Source organism: Rhineura floridana, chromosome 11 (genome assembly GCF_030035675.1).
Source record: "Rhineura floridana isolate rRhiFlo1 chromosome 11, rRhiFlo1.hap2, whole genome shotgun sequence".
Lineage (NCBI taxonomy): Eukaryota > Metazoa > Chordata > Lepidosauria > Squamata > Rhineuridae > Rhineura > Rhineura floridana.
In genome coordinates, this window is record NC_084490.1 from 20,918,584 (window position 1) to 20,942,306 (window position 23,723).

Here is a 23,723-nt window from a genome sequence, read left to right on the forward strand (position 1 = left end):
CCCTTAGTGAGCATTAGTCATTGTACATATGAGAGAGAGAGACAGAGAGATGCACATCACTGACAATTTAAAAAGAGGAAATCAAGGCAGAGGAAGGATTTTAAGCAATAGCGTACTTCAAATTCAGAGGTTCTAGGATTGCTGGAGAAGGCCTGGGTCTCGTGGTCAGAGAAGGGATCTAGGAAATTAGAACAAGGATGGAGATCTGGGAACCATGTTAAAGAAAGGGATGAGATCTGGAATGCTGCAGAAAGATGGAGAAGGGAGAACGGGGAGCCAGAATTTCTGGAAGCTCCAATGCCATTTGTTCCAAGAGCCAAATTTACAGGTGGCATCCTAGAGCAGTCTCCCAACTTCTCCTTCCACCCAAAAAAAATCACCTTCAAATTTCCTATAACACATATAGTTTAGTCGCAACTGTCCCTGTTCACCAGTTTGGTTCCTATGTTTTGCTGTCTGTCCCTGGCAAAGTACTATCCTTATTTTGAACCTATTTTATCTTTTGGGGAGATGTTTGTGATGCCCTTTTATAATGTTCTTACTGAGTACATACATGTACTTTAGTTATGCAGGTTTCAGACCTCTAAGAGTTAAAAATCTGAGTAGGGAACAGATGCATCCCAACTTCTAGTGCACATGCCACATGCACATAAATGTACAAACTTGGACACAAAATAATACCGCACTACTTTCCTTCCATCTGCTGGTACCCAGTTAGTAAATGTTGCCGAATGTGTTTGAGTTGCTGCTATTCTATAATAAGTACAACCAGATCCATTTGGAACTTAAACATTCTGTCGAGATATCCTTAAGCTTTCCAAAAAGGAAACCCTTATGATCAGTTTACTAGCACCCCCTTCTTTGGAAACCACGGCAGAACAAGCTATTGCACAGTAAATGACTGAACACAATGCACAGCAGGCAGGGAAGGGTTTTCAGCAATCTGTAGTGGTGTGTGTGTGGGCCACTCAGGTAGTAATATTTGATGTGAAAATAAGAGCATGTATAGAGGTAATGTGACAGAAGACACAGCAGATTTCCCCCCCTTGAAGGAGCCCAAGGGAAAATGACAGACATATAGACCTCTGAACTGAATGCTGATTCAGTCTTCACTCTTGCCCTCCTGCTCTGCTTCAGGTGGGCTGTTCACTTTTGACTTTTTTAAAGTGTGCATGTATGTTTATTCATTTCAATATTAATTCAGTGCCATTTGTTTGTTTGTTTGTTTTAAAGTACAGTCCACTTAGCCTATGTGGTGTAGTGGTTAGAGTGTTGGACCAGGACCTGGGAGACCAGGGTTCAGAACCCCATTCAGCCATGAAGCTCCCTATACGACCTTGGTCCAAGGCCAGTCTCAGCCTAACCTACCTCATGGAGTTGTTTTGAAGATAAAATGAAGAAGGGGGAGATGCAATAAATAAATACATTTGACAAAGGGTTTCAAATCTGCTCTGTGTGTGTGTGTGTGTGTGTGTGTGTGTGTGTGTGAGAGAGAGAGAGAGAGAGAGAGAGAGAGAGAAGAGTACATTCATGATGCCATAGTACCAGCCAGTAAGTGCTGTGCCCAGCCGGCTTTTGCTGTGAATTCATAAAAAATGAGATGAATGGAACATGGTGAGCACACTTCCAGAGTTGCTCCACTGTTCAAATGCAGCTATGTTGTTTGTACCCTCACTGTTACAGATACAAAGTTGTTATTATTTTCATTTGCAAAACGTTGGAGGGTATGCCCTTCCTGGCTCTGGGAAGGGGATTTCTGCCTTTGAAACAGTGGCATGTTGATGCATGTTTCAAATTCTGCACAATTCAGCAGAGTCAGGCTGGGGGGGGGTAATGGTGACAGAGACAAGTGTTGTTGGCAGTGAGGGGGTGTTGTAAGGAGTGCAGGGCCTGGAATAACAAACAGACAAAGGGGCCTGGCAAGGTGGTGACGGGGATAAAGAGAATGGGACACAATTTCCTATTCTCCCAGTGCAACAAGAGGCTCATTGTGGCTTGAGTTTAGAAAAAGGGGGTGGAGATGATGGGGGTGTGTGAATGGACATCTAGTGTGAAAGAAAGGAGTGAACCATCTGAGGCCTGAAAGAAGCAGGGAAAGAAATAATATTCCAGTGTTAATGTCTGGATGCAAAGGCAGGCTTTTGAGCCTTGCCTTTGTCGAGGGTAACTGCTGATTGACTCATAGGGGCCCTGTAGAATGAGACTGGAATTCTTTCCCTTCTAGAAGATGCCAGGTCTGATCACGGTTGGTTACCTCAGATTAACACTGAGGAACTAAACAAAAAAGGCCATATACCTCACCAAGAGATCATACATTTAAAGCACATGGCTTCCCTCAAAGAATCCTGAGAACTGTACAGGTTCTGAAACTGCAGCTCTTTAAGAGGTAAGCTACAGTTCCCAGGATCCTTTGGGGGAAGTTGTGCGCTTTAAATGTGCTTCAGTGTTCTTTAAATGTATGGTACGTACACAGCCAGGGCAAAAACGATACCTTGGCAAGAGACTAGGGGGACCATTTAAAGAGTGGGGAGTTTTGGACAGTCTCAAAAAAATGCTTGCCTTTGTGAAAAAGGCATAGAGCAATTGTTAAGGCAAAATGGCATCTCTGGGATGGTTCCTGGTATAACTGATCTAACATACATGCACATATAATGCCATCCTGAGAGAAATCATCACTCCTGGAGGAGCACATGGGTGTGTACAAAAGGCAGGCAATCAGGAGCAAGGGGCAGATTCTATCTCAGATAACCAGATGACGAACTTACAGTTCAAGAGATATCATCTCCAATTTCTATTGTTTGCTTGGTTCAGGGAGAATTTGGTAAAGGGATTACAGGACCTTCCTACTTAAGAGACTAGAGGGGAGTTCACTTGGCTCAGCAGGCAGGGCTTTGAAGCAGCTTGTTGCACACAGAGTTGGAGGATCCTTTTAGGCTATTTAGTCTGACCCCCTGCTCCATGTAGGAAATGCAGGACTAGCGTATCCCCAGGAGATTACCACCTAGCCTCTACTTGAAGACTCCAGCAAGAGAGAGTCTGCTATCCCCTTGGGCTAAGTGCTTCCATTGTTGAACTGCTCTTACAATTAAGAATTGTCTGCTAACATAGAATCAAAAATCTACCATCATGTAACTTAAGCCCATTAGATCTGTCCCTGCATTCTGGGGCTGCAGAGAACAAGTGTTGGCCCTCTAGGGTGGCCACATATTCTACTTTACAGAGGACAGTCCTCTATTTAAAGGTGTCCTCTATTTGAGAGCTGTCCAATCCAAGTCTGGTTTAAAGAAAAGGAACCATAAAAAGGGAGAGCAGGAGCCTCCAAGCTGCCCATCAACAGTTACCAGCAGCTGGTCCTTCCCAAGGAAGGAGTAAAGAACCTGGGTTTTGTTGCCAGATGCCCTGTTCGAGGTACTTGGTGTCTTACATTTATCTCAGTCCCCACCCTTCCAGTAAGGAGGGCCATTTCTAGTCTAGGACTGGCTGCTTTTGAGGAATGGGAGTCTCCCTTTACCAGCAGACGATAACAGCCGCCACGCAGCTCCAGGTGACGCAGCAAACCCTTTGTGTCTTGGTTTCCTCATCATCTTCATTGCTGCAGCAGCAGAAGCGGATCAGGTAGACACAGATGAGAACTAGGCTGATGGCAAAGCACAGGCCCGAGATGCTAGCCAGAAACAGCAACGCCTGGAGGTGAGCAGAGATTAAAAAAAAAGTGAAAGGAATGGGACAGATAATCTTCAGCCCATAGACTATCGTGATTGGGAAAATAGGATAATTGATGCTGTCTTCAACAAACTTGAACTGCAAATCCCCATTTCCTTCATCAAGTTTCTAGTCCTCGTGAATGGGAAGATGTGTTTGAAAGTGTGCAGGAATATACAAAGGACAGAGCAGTTATACCTTCCCACATAGACTCCAGATCATACACACCACTTGCCATTCACTTACAAACAGTTTCCATCCTGCTACTATAATGATGCACCTATCATCTTTCCATATACCTCCCCACTACAAACATTTGTAGTCCCCAGCCCTGTGAAACATTTCCTTCCTTCCACGGAGTTTGTTGGAAGCAAATTTTTCCTCTTTCTTTTTGAAAGTGGGGGGAGGGGGTATTTTGAAGCTGTTGCATACCCAATATAGCCTTGCTGTCCCATTACCTAATATGTTTAACTTTCCAGAGAAATGGAGGAACATCCCCCTCAGTTCTGCCTCTATCTCTATTATATTGTGTGGATTTTATTGCTTATACGAAATTGACTATATTTTATGCCTACTCTGTTGCTATCTACCTTGAGTTTTTCTTTCAAAAAACGAAAGGTGGGCCATGAATATTAAAAATGCATAAAGAGACCTGCCTCAGTTGGAGCCTCAAATCTTTCAGAAAACATGAAAGGCCTTCCACTTCAGGAAAACATTCAGTGAATTTTTATGAGCCTGCAGCCTTCTGGAGGTCTACATATTTGAGTGTGATCTTTTGGGGTTGGGGAAGTGCTATTCTACAGGGACAAAGTTTCACACTTCACTGCACTGCCTCTAAGCCAAAGTACATATAAATAGGTACATGTATACATGTAACTGAAGTACATACAACTGAAATGAAGGCATATTGTACCCCTGCCTCTTTCCCCCTCCCTCTCCTCCTTTGTCTCTCTTGTGTCAAACTTTAGATCATAAGCACCTAAGGGGCGTTGTACTCTGTAAAGCGCCATGCACACTGATTGCTAATAAAGCTGATTGCTTTGGGACTTACGGGGAGGGTTAAATTTTTACGACCAATAGCCTACTACTCTGTACTGGAACTGTTTTATTGTTTTATTGTTATATTGTATTTTATGATGTATTTTATTATGATGTAATGTATTGTTGTTAAATTGTACGTCGCCTAGAGTGGCCATTGGCCAGATAGGCGGCCCACAAATTAAATTATTATTATTATTATTATTATAAGTAAAGTACCATGCATACTAATAGGACATAATAACAACAATACTAATAATTAAACAAACATGAAAACTAAGGCTGTACCTTGGGCCAGTCACTGCCTCTCAGCCTCAGAGGAAGACAATGGTAAACCCCCTCTGAATAGCGCTTACCATGAAAACCCTATTCATAGGGTCGCCATAAGTCGGAATCAACTTGAAGGCAGTCCATTTCCATTTTTTTTTACTCCTGTGGGCACATACCTGGGAATAAGCCCCATTAAACTGAATTGGCTTACCTCAGAGTAACCATGCAAGGTTCAGGCTTTCTGTTTATGTGAACAAGCAAGCTTGCATGCCATACAGTTTTATGAGAGCTCAGAATTTGAGAGTTTGGAAGCATAAAGGCTGGCGTATGTTATTTTATTGGCACAGGAAACAAACAGTTCTGCATTTTTCAGAGTTGGACCTGGCTGTCAAATACTGTCTGTATCCTTAAAGACTCCCTTGAGTGCTTGGACTTTTCTGTACACACAAACACCTCCCATCCTCCAGGAACTAGAAAAGGAGAAGCCAAATGGAGGACGGCATTGTTAATTCTGCCTCTTCTCTGCCCCTTCCACACACTCATACACACGCCAGAGTTGTTCCACAACTTTTTGAGATGACACCAGGGCTCAGAATACAGCAGGTTGCACCTTATCCTGATTACTGGTACTGCCTGAGGCATCACAACAAGATCTATGGACGGTTCGAAGTGTTTATCTGCCTCATGTGCCCTCCCTTCCCATTCCACAAACATACAGATTACAGGCAATCTGACAATTCGCCTCAGGCTTAAAACACCACAATCTGTGCCATGGCAGCTGGCAAGGCCAGAGGGAGCAGTTGGAGGGGGCGAGGGGGGTGTCAGTTGGTTACACTTGCTGCCCTTTCAAGGACTGAAAGCATCACCACCAGTAACAAGTATGAGGATGCATCTAAGAGTTGCACACACAGAGCCATCCATCCCCCCACCCCTCAGAAAATGCACAATTTTACATGCAGACATAGTGATACATACACTGGTTCCATCCATCCACTACACATCGCCATTCACCTGTCTCCCCAAAGCTCTATCATGCCACTCAGAAAATACCCACCTTACCCCACTCAGTCTCACACCCATGTGTTAATTTTCCCATTCCTCCATGAAAACTTTCATTTCCTGTTTAGTCCCTCCAGCCAATAACTAAGCACCAAAGTAGAACTGATGCTGACAAATACTACTGCTACTCTACTACTACTACTACTACTACTACTAATAACAAATACCACTACTAATACAGATACTCCTATAAATACTACTGCTACTAATAAAAATAATAGATGCCACTGCCCCCTTTTGTTGGGGGTGCAGTGCACAGAGATGGGGGGGACAGTTAACCATTTCTTCTTCCTGCCTTAGTCCTGATTAAAGTTCCCCCCCCCCACCTCCAGGCCCGCTATTGGGCCTAGGTAGCTGGCGAGGAGGAATTTTTGTCAGAACCGTCACAGGAAATAAAAGCATTAAATCTCACTTCTCTGGATACTGTGGTCCTGACAAAACCTGGAGTTTCCCTGTTATTATCATCATCACCATCATCATCATCAATTAGATTAGTCGCTTGATACCCAAAGGTCTCCAAGCAACTTACAATTTTAAGAACAAAAACAATATATCATACTATGGACACAAAACAATAAACCATCACCTCCCTCGTAGAGTCTGCTATTACTGTTTTTTAGATTAAAACACACACACACACACACAATGTGGTTACTCAAGACACATTGAGCATTGTTATTTTGGCCCTCAGCGTCCATCATCCTACACATTCTCATTCCTCACATTCATGTGTCTAGTCTTCCACCTAAGTGGTCTGGGATCTGGGTGTCTGAAGGACTGTCGCTTCTCTCATGAACTTGCTTACTGGTAAGATCTACTTTGGAAGCCCTTCTGTGGGTTCTCCTGCCTTTGGAGAATAGGCAGGTGGTACCTGGAGAGAGGGGGGGGGCTTCTCAGTGAGGTACCCAAATTATGGAGCTCCCTTCCTCAGCATGTTTCCTTGGTTCCTTCTTTGCTATCCCTTTGGCATCAGCTGAAGTCTGCCCTGTTCCTAGGCTTGCAATGGAACTTGAGGGCATCTCCCAACAACTGCTTTCCTCCTTTTTAACTGATCGCTCGTTTGTTCATTTTCAATTACAAGATTGTTGTTTTTCATCTTTTTAAAAAAACACATACAAACACACAGACAACTATTCTGCTGTCTTTATACTGCATTGTTTTGATAATCCTTAGCTGCTCTGAGACTATTGAAAAAGGTAGGATATAAACCCATAAATGAATACCTACATACAAAGAGTATATATGTTTCCCTCTCTCAATTCTCATATAATCTTCCTACATACACTTCTATCCTACTAACCTATTAATGTCAGGCGTTATCTGCAGGACCGCTATGAATATGAATATGCACATATGAGGATATAATCTGCAGAGGCCCCAATCTGGGTGTCTTTAGAAGCTGGTCAGGTATCTACCAGGGACGGAGCCTTATATGTGATGGTGCCCCAAATGTGAAATGCCCTCCCCAGATTTGCCTGGCACCTACTTTGATTTCTTTTACATGATAGCAAAAAACTGTTTTATTGAGTAAAGCCCTGGCAAGTTTTAATTGTGGGTGGCTGTTTTTAAAAAAATATTGTTGTTGTTTAATGCTGCTATTTTGTGTTTTGGATTAGTAATCTGTATCGTATTTTAATCTGGTTTTATTCTTAGCTATGGATGTTTGGTAAGTCACCTGAGGTTTCTATTTAATAGAAAGCAAGGGTGAGGAAATACTTTCAATAAATAAATAATTTCTTAACCCCCTCTTTTTTATCCATCCAGTGTGGTGTATGTGGTGGTTAAAATGTTGAATTAAATCAGGCAGAACCAGATTTAAATCCCACATGCAGCCACTGAAGCTCACTAATTTAGGGTTAGGGGCTAATCACTATCTCTTAGCCAAGCCTAGCACACAGGGTTGTTGTGGTGATCATGCGGATGGGGGCAAATCTTGTACACCACCTTAAACTCCTTGGGAGGAAAATTGGGTTTAAAATGTAGTAATAATATAGGGGTGGGTTGAATTGGGAGAAAGGACATCTTCAGCGATGGATAGCTAGGTCAAATGGATTGATAGGCCCCACGGAGGGGAACAGACCAAAGTGGCTGAAGTCAGGATTTAACCCCAGGACTTGTTTTCAGTGGCACTGGAACATGTGAGACAATAATGATGGAGAGACAAGAGTGCCTCTGGGAGCGTGTAGAGTACTGTCCCCTCATCTGCCTCCCATCTTGAGAAAGATTGACTAGCAAGCTGCTAGAAGTAAGAAGGTCAGAAACAGATGAATAGATAAACATGAATCTCAGGTTTTTGAGTCTGTCTCTCAAACACACACAAAGCGCAAATTGGATCAGCTGCAGCTGAGAGGCTCAACCTGACCTACATATCGGGCTCTGTGAGCGCTCGCCTCATTGCCAGCGCTGTGAGGGAATCTGCTGCCGCCACCACAAGCTGCCGCCCCCTCACCCGCAGGGTGGGCTGGCGCTGCTCAGTCCCGGAGTTACCCAAGATGACTTCCCACTGGCAGCTAAGCGGAAGCAGCTCCGGGCTTATGCAGGTTGCTGCCGCCGTCACCACCACCACGGCCTCTTTGCCTCTTCCACCGTCACCCACCGCGCGGTGACCCAGTGGTGCAGCTCGGTAATTTTAGAGCCTGGGGCCGCCTTTACGCAGCCATAGTGTGTATCATTTCCGTTGTGAAGTACACACAGTTAACATTTCTCTCCTCCCCGGTCACCGTTCCATGCTTTCCTTTCGCTGCTACATTCCTCATATCTGTGTTGGGTCTACATACAAACAGAAGACAGTTTGCCAACCCCCATTTGTTTTTTAAAAATAAATATGTGCAGTTTTGCATTTTAAATTAACTTAAATGATAACACCATCGTGACTACAGAAATAGGTCAGACATACTTATTTGAGGCAAAGCAACCCTTTTGTTGTAAAGAGGATAATATCGATTTGTTTAAAACAGAAACAATAACACGGACAACTTCAACAGTCTATTTGCCTGGCCAGCCATCCTCCTGCCCAAGCGCTGACTCTGGCCATGTTTGCTGCTGCTTCCTTCTTGCTCATTCCCCCACCAACCCACCCGCTGGCTGTGTGGCCACAGACTTGATTCCCCAAATCCAGTCCTGCAGTTACCTCCCTAAACGTGTTTGTGTTCCCTCCAGCACAAGGGACATCTGTTATAGACATAATTAATTTATTAACATAATGGGCCTTTAAATGGTTTTTGAAGAACTGAGTATGATGAGCCAGCACTAGGAAATCTAAGATGAGAAAGGCCTAAGATTTGATTTCCTGGTGCCTACCTGGTGCATCCATTTATCCCCCACCACATCTATATCCCACCCTTCATCTAAGGAGCTGGTGATACTAGCCCCCTTTATCCTCACCACAATGTTGTGAGGTAGGTTGGTCAGAGAGGGAGTGACTGAGCTTCATAGCCCAAAGCAGGGATTCAAAGTTAACCCAACCCTCCCTAGGCACACCACCACACTGGGTCCATAGGGCCAGGGCCCCAATTTTTATTCCCAACTCACAAATAAGGAATGCCTGGGGCATTTCTTCCATTTGCTCCCTAGCCTGGCCTGAGCTCTGTACACATGACTTACCCATAGATATGTTTTAAGAAAGAAGGCAGGCAGGTGGGGGCTGGCTGTGGGCAGACTGAAGTTGGTGGGGCAGTGCTCCCACTTGCCCTAATGGATCCCTCCACTGGATCATGTTCATGGCCCCACCCTGACCTCTGAATGTTCAGTTATGTTTCTATAGGCTTGATCGGGGACAGGGACTCTGCATTTTGTAGGATTCCCAACCGAGTGGAGTGAGTGAGGCTGCCCAGGTATAACTTGTACACATAGGTTCTAGTCAGATCTTCTGGTGCATGTGTGGGCAGGGCCAGCTCTGCGGGTGTAAATCACACTCTCCCTCCAGCCCCAGTCACCAATATATAGCATGAACAGAGCTATCTCTCAATAGTTATTTGTGAAAAATCACTTGAGAACCCCGTTGCCCCCACCCACGGCACAAACACATATATCTCCACTTTAATTTCTAAGCCCTCCGCTGAAATGACAAACAGGGTTGCCTCCACAACAATGAGGACTTAGGACAACAAACTGCAGCAACCAAAAGCTAAGAGGAGCTGGTTCATGCACACAACTGTCTGTTCACATGGGCCTGGAACTACCAGATCACAACTCCAGAGATCTTGCCTCTCTCTTGAAACATTCTGAGGCAATTAAAATTACGTGTTTGCTGTGCCTCTCTCCCGTCACATTTCTCCACTGGTCCCCTTGCCCATTCTATCCCCCCTCTTGTCATAGAATCTGCTCAGTATTGTCTACATAGAGAGCCTGTGGGCCTTCAGATGTTGTTTAACTCCCATCAGTCTCAGCCAGCATGGCCAGACCAGGATGATGGGAGTTGTAGTCTGGCAGCGCTCTCTACAGCAGTCTTCCCTAACCTGGTGCCCTCCAGATGTTTTAGACTCCAACTCCCATCACCCCCAGCCAGAGTTTTAGACAGGTGTCTTTCCCAGCCATACCTGAGGATACCAGAAATTGAACCTGGGGACTTTCGCATGAAAAGTATGTGCTCTACCACTGAGTTGTCTTTACTGCAGGACTCCACCTGCCTGTTTTGGTCTGTTCCAAAGAGACCAAAGATAAATCATTGGTGATACTTGTGAAATGCAGAAAGAGAAAACACTGACAGTGAGAGGAAAAAGTTGGATGGATAGATCAATCAATGACCGGCAAATATATGAATTAACCAATTATTGTGTGAATTAACAAGACTGTTAATAAAAAAAAATTAAAAGCAGGAGGAAAGCACCTAGATATAAAACCTCAGACTAGAATGGGATGAAGGAAACTAGGCTCTTCATTCCTGGGTAAATTCACAGATCCCCTGACACTCGTTAATCTGGCTAATTTGATCTGATTGTTTTAAAAAGCACTTTCAGATATTTGAATCTCCTAATCTCAAAGCCAGATCTATCAGCTGGTGTGAACCAGCCTCATTGTGTTGTTGCTGTCAATAGGGCTTGATCCCCAGATAGTGAACCCCTCTCTCTTACGAAAAAACTGCATGTTAATACAAGAAGGGATGGATGAGTGTGTTATGCATGCCTTTTGTACAGTTGTAAGTGCTTCAGAGAAACAGATTTCCCTGGGGCACATTGTTAACTGTCTATTTATCACTGATTAATGTATGGTCAGAAATTAACATGGAGCGTGCCCCTACTATGGGGGTGGAGGGTCACATATCCCTGAAAATAATCTGTGCTGGTGATCCCAAATATCTGTGATAAACTGGCCATACAAAAGATTTGAAGACTGCAAGTCCTTTTTGCTATCTTCTGAGCAGAAAGATTTGATGAGAATCCCCCCATGAGAAGCATCTACTAATGCCTTTTCAACTCTGCACATTTCTGTATACTTCCTGCGGAGTAACTATCACAATATAGATCACAGATTCATCTGAAAATCTGCACTTTCCCAAGTACCTGCCATTACCAAGAATCTGTATAGTCCACACACAAACACCAATTAAGGCTGTAGTCCTGAATAAACGTAAGTGGAAAGAAGTCCCATGGAAATTAATGGGAATTACTTATGAATAAACAGAGGCAGGATCGACCAGCACCCAGTTACATGTAAATAAATCCCATTGTTTTTTAAGCTTGAAAAAGTGGAGGCAGGAATGTCCCCCTTCAACTAGAGATCTCCTAACTTCAGTCTTGTGTGGTCTACATTGTTTTGTAGTATTCTGAAAGTGTTGGAATATATGGGGTTCAACTTCAACTTGGGTTGAGGCTGCATGGGGTTAAAAAGGGTAGCTGGAGAGAGGAGACCTCTTGGTTGCTAGGCTATACCTGTCCTTTGATCTCCTGCTGTCTCTTCCTTCCTGCTAGACTGATATGCAGAGGATGTTGATCCCAGTTCCTTTCCTCCTTCCCAGTCTTCTTCTTTCTCTCAAGAGGGGAGCAGACATATTCCTTTGTCTCTCCTTCTCCTCCAAGCATGGGGGCAAGCACTGGGCTCAGTGTCTGCTTCTCCAACTTTGCTAGTTAGTTAGATATAGGACTCTTTCCTATCAAGCATGTACTTCCAGAATAAAGTAATTTCTTGTTTTAAAGCTTAAAGTCTCTGTCTGACTAATTTGCAGGGAAGGTATAATCTTTAGCAAGGATTCAAACACACACACACAAGCTCGCTCAGAACTCTCCATTCCCAGCATCGCGACTCTCCGACAGAAAGTTTGCTAATGTGAGTTAAATTACAAAGCAGGACCGTATACTTAGGATCTCTCAACAGCTAAGTAATCTGTATGAAGTGATCCTCAGTGTGCACTATTCTTTAAGAATACACATGCTTTACTTGGTCAGGCCAAGGGCAACCTCATCCAGCATTCTTTGCAAAGCTTCTAGCTGAAAGGAGGTGTTGGGGGGTTGAGATCCATCAGAAACTGGCATGTGGTCCATCACTGAAGTGGGATCTGTTTTTTTCCACCTCTGCTGGGAACTACATGCTACCTGCAGACTTTAACTGGCAGCCTTCCAGTATGACCTGCAACAAAATGTTGCAGCATGGAGTATCCCTTTTCAGGAGACTCCATTCCGTTTCCTCTTCCTCCCAGTTTGCAGTCAGCATTCCGTGGCCACTGAACATGCTCAGTCCTCATATGGTTGTTTTGGGGGTGCCCTCTTTTAGAGTTTTTTCCCCAAAATATTTTTTGTACTATTGCAAACCTTGGAGCTCTCCCAAGCCTGCCGATACCTTTTGTATGTGGGCAGTGCCATTTTGGCTACATAAGCAACTATACTCGCAAGCTTAACACTAGAAATAGAGGAAGTGGTAGAGACTGAGTGGTGGTGGGGCAGCCATTCTGGAGAGTGCAGATAGGTTCTGCTAATGGCACACTGGCAATAATTGCATCAAGCGGGGGGTGTGCACTGGGAAATGAAGTCATTCCTATGGGGGTAATTAACACAATACGAAAGCAGTATGGAATGCACTTTTGGTTTCAACCAGCCCTTCAAGTGAGAGATGTAAAATAGCCAGGTAAAGATCAGAACCTGGAGAAACAATCCATGAACAGGTGTGTGGGAGAACAGCCAAACAGAAAGAAGCCCACAGAAAAGTCCTTGAGAACTGGTGAGAAAACCCACCAGATTTTTCCCTCTTTCTTAATATGCATGCCAATACATGCTTATACAACCCAATGTACACACTTTCATATTCAGATACCACAAATGTATTCAGTTTTATTATTCCATTCCAACAATGAATGTGCTTTGCATTTTTCAAAATTTGGTGCATTACCAAATTTGAAGGATCTTAAGTAAAACAGTTCATATTGGGCCTGCCAAGTGTGTTGATACCACTGGCAAGATAGGCTCAGTATAATTTCTAATTTAATTTGGCAATTTTATCTGCTTAGTTGTGTTCGGATAGGTTTGTACTTTGGGCACAAATTGGAATGCTTGGTGGCTGATGTAAATATCTATCTATCCAAGGCTCAAGATGTGTGGGAGGATTTGGGCAGATGAACAATGGAAAGATGGCATCAGTGACCAGCTGATTCCTGCTACAGAGGCAAGTGATCTGATGCTGTCACAAGTTGGAGAGAATGCCGGAAGGAGATAGGTGAGGTAGGTTTAGAGCATGTGGCTTGTGCAGTGTGCATCTGACCATCAACAGAGGAATAAGAGAAGGCAAGGGGGTATTGTTTCAAGGAGATACTATGTGAGCCAATGAGGAGAGTCTCTTCTCCTGCCATTAAAAATGGCTTCAAGCAGGGGTGGGGGGACCTTTTTCAGCCTGTGAGACATATTACCATGTGAGCAATTTGCTGGGGGCCGCATGCCAATGGTGGACAGGGCCAGAGGCAAAAAGTGGGTAAGAACATAAGAAGAGCCCTGCTGGATCAGGCCAGTGGTCCAACTAGTCCAGCATCCTTTTCTCACAATGGCCAACCTATGGGAAGCTCAAAAGCAGGACCTGAGCCCAAGACTAGTCTCCGCTCCTGCAGTTTCCAGTAACTGGTATTCAGAAGCATACTGCCTCCAGCCGTAGAGGCAGAGCATAGCTATCACGGCTAGTGGCCACCGATGGGCAACAGATGCAGCTCTTTTGATTAGTAGACTACATTCCAGCCACACAAAAATCAGAGTTTTCTACGCATACCACTTCACTCTCCAATCAGGCATACAACTAACTAACAGGCATTATCATAGTTCAAGGCACTTGAGGAAGGGTGTGGCCTGGGAAGGAGGCGTGGCCTGGGGAGACCACCAAGGGTCAGACAGAGAATCTGGAGGGCCACATTTGCCCCTTGGGCTGAAGTTTATCCCTGTTTAAGAGCAAGAGTAGATAGGAGGCAGATAATAATCTGCTTTTAGATCTCTGGGTGATTTGCAGTGGACTGGCAAGAGGTTATGACTCTCAGGTGTTTGACAGTAACAACAACAAAACAACTTTTTTCACCTAAATTAGGCTGCGGAAATGAAGAAGGCTACTAACCAGGACTGAATTTTTATGTGAAAGGATTGTGATTCACTTCCTGGGTACTGAAAACAAATTCCTAGGCTCATAGACACCCTGTCCTTTAATTCTAATTGTATGTATTTTGCACCTGGCTCTGATGGGTAGATAATGGAGTTCTAGAAAGAAAGAAAAAAGCAAAGTACATCTGACAAGTCTGAAATCTGCACCCCTCTGATTTAGAGGGTGTGCAGGGGACAGCGGATGCAATGCACCTCCCTAGAATTGGTTTTAGCTCCAGGTTTGAGGGTCCCCTTGTCATATTATCCTCATGACCCCTCACGTGTCACTTGCTGAGTGCACATCGTACATTTTATTTATTTATTATTTAATTTATATCCCACCCTTCCTCCCAGCAGGAGGTGTCTCCCAAAGAATCTTAGAAACTGTAGTTTTTTAAATGTGCTGGTGTCCCTGATGTAGAATCACTGGGGCATTGTGGGCAACTTAAATGGCGATCCCCACTGGGGCCCAGTATTCCGTATTCTATTTATTTATCTGTTAGATTTATATGCAGCCCTTCCTCCCAGCAGGAGCCCAGGGTGGCAAACAAAAGCACTAAAAACTCTCTAAAACATCATTAAAAACAAACTTTAAAATATATTAAAACAAAACATCTTTAAAAACTTTTTTTAAAAAAAGCTTTAAAAACCACTTTTAAAAAAAAGCTTAAAAAATATATTTAAAAGCAATTCTTGTGGTGTTTGCTCCAGCAAGATGTTATGACGCTATGGCGTCACTACAGTTTGATCATTTTATGTTTGTATAGTGTTCTGTTATTTGAGACATTTACATCTACAAAATGTTTGAGTCTTGCAGTTGGTCATTTTTGCCATGAAAACCTCCAACTTAGACAGTTTTAAAGGGGCATTAGATGATTCCATGGTGGATAAGGCTAGTACCAATGGTTACTAGTCATGATGGCTATATACCACCTCCAGCATTAGAGGCATAAGGTGGCCACATGAGCTACTTTGTAGAGCCTTGAAGTTGCCCATTAGCTCTGGACAGCAGAGCAAGTGACAGTCTTCCCTATACTGAATTTCAAATTAAATCAATTATTTCTACATTTTGCATCTATACATATAAATTGGCATATACAGATTTGATGCAAATCTGTGTCCTCTTTTTTGTTTTTGTTTTTTGTAGTGATGCATTTCTTTTGGGGGATACATAAGTTGCTCCCCTACAGAGACAATATGTCTCTGAAGCTGTGGACACACAATACCTTTGAAGCCCATTCAAAGCAGATTTTCCCCCTCAAAAATTTGTTAAGGATGCTGGGAACTGTAGCTCTGTGAGGGGTAAACAACAATTACTAGGATCTGTTGTGGGGGGATGTGCTTTTAATGTGCTTTAAAGGCATAGTATGTACACAGCCCCAGTTGCAGGAGAACACCAACGGGAGAGGTCTATTGCCCTCATGTCATGCATGTGGGCTTCTTATAGGCATCTGGTTGGCAGTAGCGTAGTGACAAATTCAGAAGTGCAGGGTCCCTTCATGATAGTCATGCCACGCCCCCTCAAAGCCAGGTCCCCTCACTTGCTTGCTGCCTGTCATCATCTCCACACTCCTTTGTCCTTCCCATGTGAACCTTCTCCTAGAACAGCCTTTCCCAACTAGTGGGCCACCAGATGTTGTTGGACCACAACTTCCATCAGCCTCAGCCAGCATTGCCAATGGTCAGGAAATATGGGAATTGTGGTCCAACAATATCTGGTGGCCCACTAGTTGGGAAAGGCTGTCCTAGAACAACATATGTCCTAGGAGACAATCAGCATGCAAGGGGAGTGTATTAGCTACTGAGAAGAGTCTTCTCTATGGCTGGCTCACCTTCTTTCACTCTGATTGGTTCCAATCAGCAGGAAAGGACAAGGAACCATGTAAGAAGATTCTTCTCAGTGGCTAACACACTCCTCTTTCACGCTGATTGGCTCATAGGACTCTGGAGATATAGGGACTCTGCTGGGATCTTGCTCCCAAAAAGGTAAGGGGTCTAAGACCCCCCGAGACCCTGGACCAGTACACCCTTGCTGGTTGGCCAATGTGAAAAATGGGATGCTGGATTAGAGAGCCCTTTCGCCTGATCCAGCAGAACTACTCTTAAGTCTACACTGGGGTGTCGCAGGGCATTGCAGGTAACTTAAATGGTGGCTCCAATCACAGCAGCACTCACTGGAATGTCAGGGGGGCCAAGCAGGCATCAGCAATGAACTCTTCTTGGGTACCAGCAACTGCCCAAGGATGCTGGATGCTGACGCCAGCCCTGCCTGGCACCCTCTTGGGGGCTTAGTGAGAGGTAAGCGAAAGGGAGCCACATCTTGGCAGCGCCATAATGTGGTAAATATTAAGGCTGCAAGAACTTTTTGTAGAGAAACAGTTAAAATAGTTAAGGTGGAGACAAGAACTGTGACGCTGTGCCAGGGTAGAGAGCTATATAAAAGATAAATTATTTATACTGTGCGGAGGTTTTGCATCCACATGTTTAAAAGGATGTTCAGAGACAAGAGTGTTTAAAAAGAAGAGCTGTAAAAGAAACACACACGGCATGGGAGAAGAGAGAGAGAGAGAGCGCCTTGTGAACTCTGTCTGAACAGTGTTTCTAAAAGAAGGTTGTGAAGGGAGGGTGTAATGCATACTACATTTTATGTGACCAGAAAGCCCAAATTCTTTAATTGAATCAAATGAAATAGATTTGCATGAGCTGCTTAGTCGCAATACTTCTGCTCTCAAAATGGAAAGGTTTGTTGTAGCATCTGGTATTCCTTTTTAGGAAACGAGGCTGGGGGGTGGGAGGAAGGATTTGCTGATGGAGCTTGGATTCTGTAGTGAAACTCAATTTTGTATGTGGTTGTGTGATGAAATCTAGTTTGACAAAAACTGGACTTGAGGGAATAAGTTGTAATGCTTTCCTTTATGCACTATTATATTATTATTTTATTCATTTCCCACCTTTTCCCCAGAACTGGGACTCCAGGCGGCTTACAAAAGTTAAAACAAATACAGTTAAAATGTATAAATAAAACATACAGAAGTTATAATTAAAATGTAATTAAACTAAAACTGTAAAATTAGAACCATTTCAAACATAGTGATTAAAAAAACACAAAATACAAATCAGTAGAAACAGCACCCTATTTAATAGCCCTTGCAGTCAGTTCCCACAATCCTGTTGGAACAGAAAAGTCTTCACCTGCTGACAGCAGGACAGCAGGGAGGGAGCCAGTCTAATCTCCCTAGGAAGGGAGTTTCAGAGCCTGGGGGCAGCCACCAATAAGGCTCTTTCTTGTGTTCACATCAGACGTGCCTGTGAGGGTGGCGGGACCGAGAGAAGGGCCTCCCCTGATGATCTCAGGGCTTGGACAGGCTTCCATGAGAAGATACAATCCTTCAGGTAGCCTGGAGGACCCAAGCTGTATAGGGCTTTATAGGTCATAACCAGCACTTTGAATTGTGCTCGGAAACAGACCATTTCTGTAACAAGGGAGTTGTGTGTTCCCTGTAACCAGCCCTGGTTAACAATCTGGTTGTGGCTCTTTGGACCAACTGATCTTTCCAAACATTCTTCAAAGGCAGCCCCACGTAGAATGTGTTACAGTAATCCAATGTACTAGTTGACTACATGCATTTCTTTGTTAAAACACAAAGGAAGAAATCACAAATATGCGATTTGAAGTGGTAGAGTCTGGAATGTGTAGTTTGAAGTGGTACAGTCAGAATTCCACCACCTTAGGTTGCAGTCTTTTGCATACTTATTCTGGAATGAGTCAGGCCTAGCTGACACTACACATGAAGCAGAATGAAGAGGTAAAGATCTGTGATTTGATTGTACCGCTTCAAGCTGCATATGGGCGGTGGTGGGAGAGGATCATATTTTTTAATGTTCTCTTATGTAAAAACTCCCTACAGATAGAAAACTGTCATAACAGCGAATGAGTTCAGATAGATGTGCAATTTTTACTCACAGGATGTTTTTTAACATCACCACCACCACAAGAAACATGGGTGAGCATTCAAATCAGATGTGCCCTACCTGTGGCCTGATACTGAATAGTCTACTCCACCCCTGCAGAATTCTCACTGCATTAGTCTTCTGCATGTGCAGAGCAGGCCTCACACTAAACACAAAGGATTAAAGTGCAAAACCATCTCCTCATTCTGCATAATGTGTAGATGCACAATAGGGCTCTCCTTTTCCAAGCAGGCCACTGTTAAGGAAAATTGGGACCTTTTGCATGCCAAGGATATGTTCTTCCACTGAGCCACAGCTCAGAACTTCCTAAGAACTTTCTGTTCCCATCAAGTTTGCTCCTGGAGTCCACCCCACTAGTGGCAGGCAACAACATTCCCAGTGTTTTGAACGGAGATGAGAACTCTTTCATCCAAAAACTCTTGTCAGGGGTTCAGCAAGCAAGTTTATCTACCACTTGATGACACACAAGTGTTTGATTTAAGAAACAGGTGGAGAAATAGCCTGTGCAGCTGCCATCACACCGATCTTTGCTGCACTTCCAGTATGCCTTCAATATTATAAATGTAACCCAAAAACTACAGCCAGCTTCTACAACTTTCTGTGAAAATGTACCTATCAGTGAGTGCCAAAAAGGTACCAGCCCCATCTGCACCCACTGAGGGCCCCTTGTGGCCCATCTAACAATGCCTCTGGCTCCTTTGCTGATTGGGCAGGAGAACTAATTGCTGTGGGATTTTGTGATCGCATTGAGAGCATAGCTCCCTTCCAAAATGGGATGGACCATAGGAGGGACTTGGTGAATTCACGGTGGATTGAAATAGCAATGGCTGTTGTGGGAAGATTACAGAAGGAATGACAGCCATTGCCATGCCCAACTGACAGAACTGAGAATGAGCAAGAAATTGTAATTTATTCAACATTTGCCCACATTGTTATTTCAAAGCATCTGTTGAAATTCAGCACTGGAGAAATTAAGCTGCTACGCTAAGCTAGACTATTGATGTAATTCAGCCAGCCTGTTCAGAAATGCAAAGACCCCCTGGAGAAGCTGAATTGAGACAATCTGTTTTCATTAACAACTTCCAGAGAGATAGCTGTGTTTAACTAAAATGACCAGCTTAATTTTTGTCATCTCTTTCCTCCAATCCGTCCATCTCACCCTGTGTTTTGTGTATCATCTTCCCAGAGGAGAGTTCTGGAGAACTCAAAAGCTTGCCACTATTTTATTACGCTTGGTTGACAATAATAAAAAGTACTGCCCAATGTGGATTTTGGATTCCCCCCCCCCCGGACCAAAATGGCAACCTTTTCTTTTTATGTCTTATTATGGCATTCGCTTTTGTAGACTACAACACACTTGAACAGATGCAGCATTTGATGAAGTAGGCTCTAGCCCGTCAAAACTTATGCCATAATAAAATGTGTTAGTATTTAAGGTGACACACAAGTATTTGTTATTTTTATTAAGGTTCCACTACATATTTGGTTTCATTTATTGAGCCATTTGAGCTGAACCCCCCCCTCAGTCCCACCCCCGGTTTATTGGTATTCACTACTGTAGCTTTGAAGATTTTGTTCATCCAAAACAATGCACAAAATTTCTCTTGGATCGTCCAAATCATTTGGTGGTTAGTTCCACAAAGTACAATCTGACAAATTAGATAGGCAGGAAGTTATTGGCCATATTGGCAGTACCAGTGGTCATGTTGCCCACATGGTTCATATACATTTACTGTTTGGTAAATTTTGGCAAACACCTCTTTGTGGCTTAGGTTGAGAAGAGTGAGCCCATCTTTCTCCTACATAAAAGAAAAGATATTCTACTTCTACAGTTCCTTCCCAGCTTGGGGGGGGGACTTAATAGAAATCAGCAGAGGTGACTGAAGGGGCAACTCATGTTTACAGAGAAATTCAAAGGAGAATGTTGGGACTGATCAGTGTTTACAATATAATTTTAAATGGTACAGAGAGCCATTGAAATGGTATAGACAGCCGTAGGCAGTGCACACAGCATACATCTGAAGTCCATGGCTTCCTCCAAAAAATCTTGGGAACTATAGCTTATCCCTCACAAAGCTACAATTCCCAGCACCCTTAACAAACTATGGTTCCCAGGATTCTTCAGGGGAACTCATGTTTTAAATGTATGGTGTGTATACAGCCACTTTCTGGACACACAAGGCCCCAACCTCAGTCCCTGGCACCTGCAATTAAAGGCATCTCCTGTAGTGGATAATCAGAAAGACTTCTGCCTGGGACCCTAGAGAGATATTCCCAGCGCAGGCTTGACCTGCTGCCCTCCAGATGTTTTGGTCTAAAGCACCCATCGTCCCTGACCATTGGCCATGCTGGCTGGGGCTGATGGGAGCTGTAATAAGAACAAATGGAGGGGCCCATTGGGGACAGCTGGAGGAGCATGGGAACCTGCTTATATGAGGTAATTTAGCCCCATATAAGCAGGTTCCCATGCTCCTAAATTAATACTGGGTTTGCTAAAATTTGTGGTGACATGAAGATAGAAAGGACTGAGAGATAAAATGTTGGTTTGGGGGACAGAAAAGTAGGATTATTAAACACAGATGCACAGGTGGGCATGTATATAGTTACAGTACTGATACACACAGCACAGCTTCAACATGTCCTGAGCTGCACCTCACCGTCTGCTTGTGCCATGAGATGCAACGTGTGAACCAGGCTGACACAGATACAGCCGCTGGAATTCATCTCAGCCACCCCTTTTTTGGCTGATGCAATCACAGGGCTGGCTGCTGGCTACATCCGTATCCAGCTGCTTCAGACGTTACATTTCTCTACGCAAGTGTGCTCTCTAGGCGAATCGGGTCTGTTTGTAGAAGAAAAGTCCCAAGTGAATCACCGCCACCCCCGCACACACCGCAAATTGAAAGAGGATGTTGAGCCTTATCAGCTATGCCAAGACTTGCAGAAAGCCGAGGCATCCGAATCTCTTTAACAGCCGAGCCTCCCTCCCCTAAGGTAACCTCAACAGGCAGCTGGCTCGTGGAGGCTCCTCCATGACTGCAAAGCCGGAGCTGGCCGGCGCACAAGAGATGCCCCTTGCTTGGAACGCCTTCGCACTTCCTCCCTCCACCTGTCTCCTCCTGTCCTGCACGATTCTCCTCTTTATTTATTTATTAGTTCACTTGCATGCCACTTTATGTTTCAAAAAATCTCAGGTGGTTTACATGTCAACAAAAACCAATGTCAGTTCTACCTTCGCCTGCATTCCCAGTCCCCGTCCCTCTCTTCCCGCCTGTCGCTCTCGCCCCGGTCTTCCATCTTTCCCAAAGCCCCCTTGCCCGGGTTTGCCTCCCTCCGAGTCCGACGAACCTCACCCCTTCCTTCCCTCTGTCCTCCCGTGCCCATCCCGCTCCCCCTTCACCTCATCTCTCCTCCTCGTCCCCTTTTCCGAGGCCCTCTTTTGCCCTACCCCCCGCTTCTCTCTCACTCCCGACTCTAGGCTCACATCCTCCGCTCCGCTCGCTTTCTCCCCCCCCCTTCAATCCTACTCATTTTTTCCCCCATCCAGGTATTCCGCATCTTTGGACCATCACATCCTTCCACCCGGATTTTCTTTTCCACCCCTCCTGCTTTCCCCCGTCTTTACTCTTTCCCCCCCATCTGACCAGATTGCTCCCTCGCCCATCCTTCCATCCAAATCTTTGAGTGCACGCATAATGCACACATTTTCATTCTGAGCGTTCAAGTCCTTCCTTGCCTCTCTCCTCTTCAGCCCCGCTCCATCCGTCAGTCTCCCCTCCTCCTCCCGTCCCCCCTTCTTCCCCTCTTGCCTCTCTCATCTACTTTTATCTTTCCCACAACAGCCCTGCCTGATTTCTTCCTGGCTTCCCGACCCCCCAGTCCTCTCCAATTCATGCCTACTTTTGCATCAAACTCACCTGCTGGTACCCCCAATCCTCTGGGGCAAATTCGCTCCCCACTGCCTCAAACTGGAAGTTGATGTGCGGTGCCTGGTGCAGAAGGAAGGTCCACCACGAAGCTCGGTACCCCTGGGGGGACCCCATCACTCCTGCACGGGGCACCCAGAACCCCGACACGGCTCACCGCGCTGGACGCCGGCCACCCATGCTGGCACAGGGATGGATGTCGGGCAATGATGTGCAGAGAGAGAGAGGCAGCGCGGAACATCAGGGCTTATCCGCGCGGGATATTGGGGGGGGAGTTGAGTGATGGTGGGGAAATGGGGGGGTTAGGTTGTGGGTGAAGAGGACGGTGAAAGACACAGCGCCATCTCGTGAGCGCCTGCTCCATCGCCGAGGTTTCAACTTAACCTACCTTTAAGAGAGACTGATAGCGCCCCCAAGTGGATTTTTCCATCTATGCAACACATCAAAAGGCATCACTGCTTAAGATTTAAAGGAGAGGTGGAGAAAAACGCACCATCCACTAGTAAAGCAAGTTCTAAAACTTCTCAGTTGCTGTGATTCACTTCATTGTATTCTTCAATAATATATTTGGGGGAGTAGCAGTCAAGGCTTACAAACTAAGGCTGCAATCCAATACACACTTACATGTGAATAAGTCCCATTGAACCCAATGGCACTTACTTCTGAATAGACATGTTCTGGATTGCAGCCTAAACTGTGTAGGGTGGGTAGAAAGACACCCTATATAAAAATTACTCCATTTGCAATGATTTTAACTCATTCCTCTGTATGGACAGGGACCTCACAAACAGCAGATTGTTTCTACAATTTTAGGGACTTTTTTTTTTTGCACAATGAATTATTGGGGCAACCAGCAAGCAGTTGTCGCTGTACTTTTAAACATAACATTTCTCCAGAATTTGATATGCTGTGGTTTAGAAGATGCAGTTATTCCCCTAGATCGCAACTCCAGTGCTGTTGCAGTTGTTGCCTGGAATGGACACCCTCCACGAGAATGCAGGAAGAGCCCTGCTGGATCTGACCAAAGGCCCATCAAGTCTAGCATTTTGTTCTCACAGTGGCCAACCAGATGCCTACAGGAAGCCCACAAGCAGGACATGAGCGCAACAACACTCACCCCCTCAGCAACTGGTTTTCAGTGGCATCCTGCCTCAGATATCAGAGGAGGTACCCAGCCATCACCACTAGGAGCTATTACCAGCGTTATCCTCCA

The 23,723-nt window shown here is 44.6% G+C and overlaps 1 protein-coding gene across 5 annotated transcripts in view; it reads right to left on the reverse strand.

Annotated features, from left to right (window-relative positions):
* The window catches only part of TTYH1 (tweety family member 1), a 70,589-nt gene extending 47,901 nt beyond the window's left edge, over positions 1-22,688 (reverse strand). For 2 of the 5 annotated variants that reach the window (XR_009758403.1, XR_009758402.1), the window contains exons 1-2: positions 22,502-22,686; positions 3,512-3,684 (exon numbers count right to left, since the gene is read on the reverse strand). Coding sequence is in view for 3 of the 5 variants with exons in the window: in XM_061589505.1 (XP_061445489.1) it covers positions 3,512-3,684; positions 22,502-22,627 (299 nt within the window). In the remaining 2 variants the exon portion in view is untranslated. Of the gene's footprint in view, positions 1-3,511; positions 3,685-22,501 lie in introns of all 5 variants that reach the window. The other 3 variants (XM_061589505.1, XM_061589506.1, XM_061589507.1) reach the window with 3 other exon arrangements.
* Positions 22,689-23,723: the final 1,035 nt, after the last annotated feature.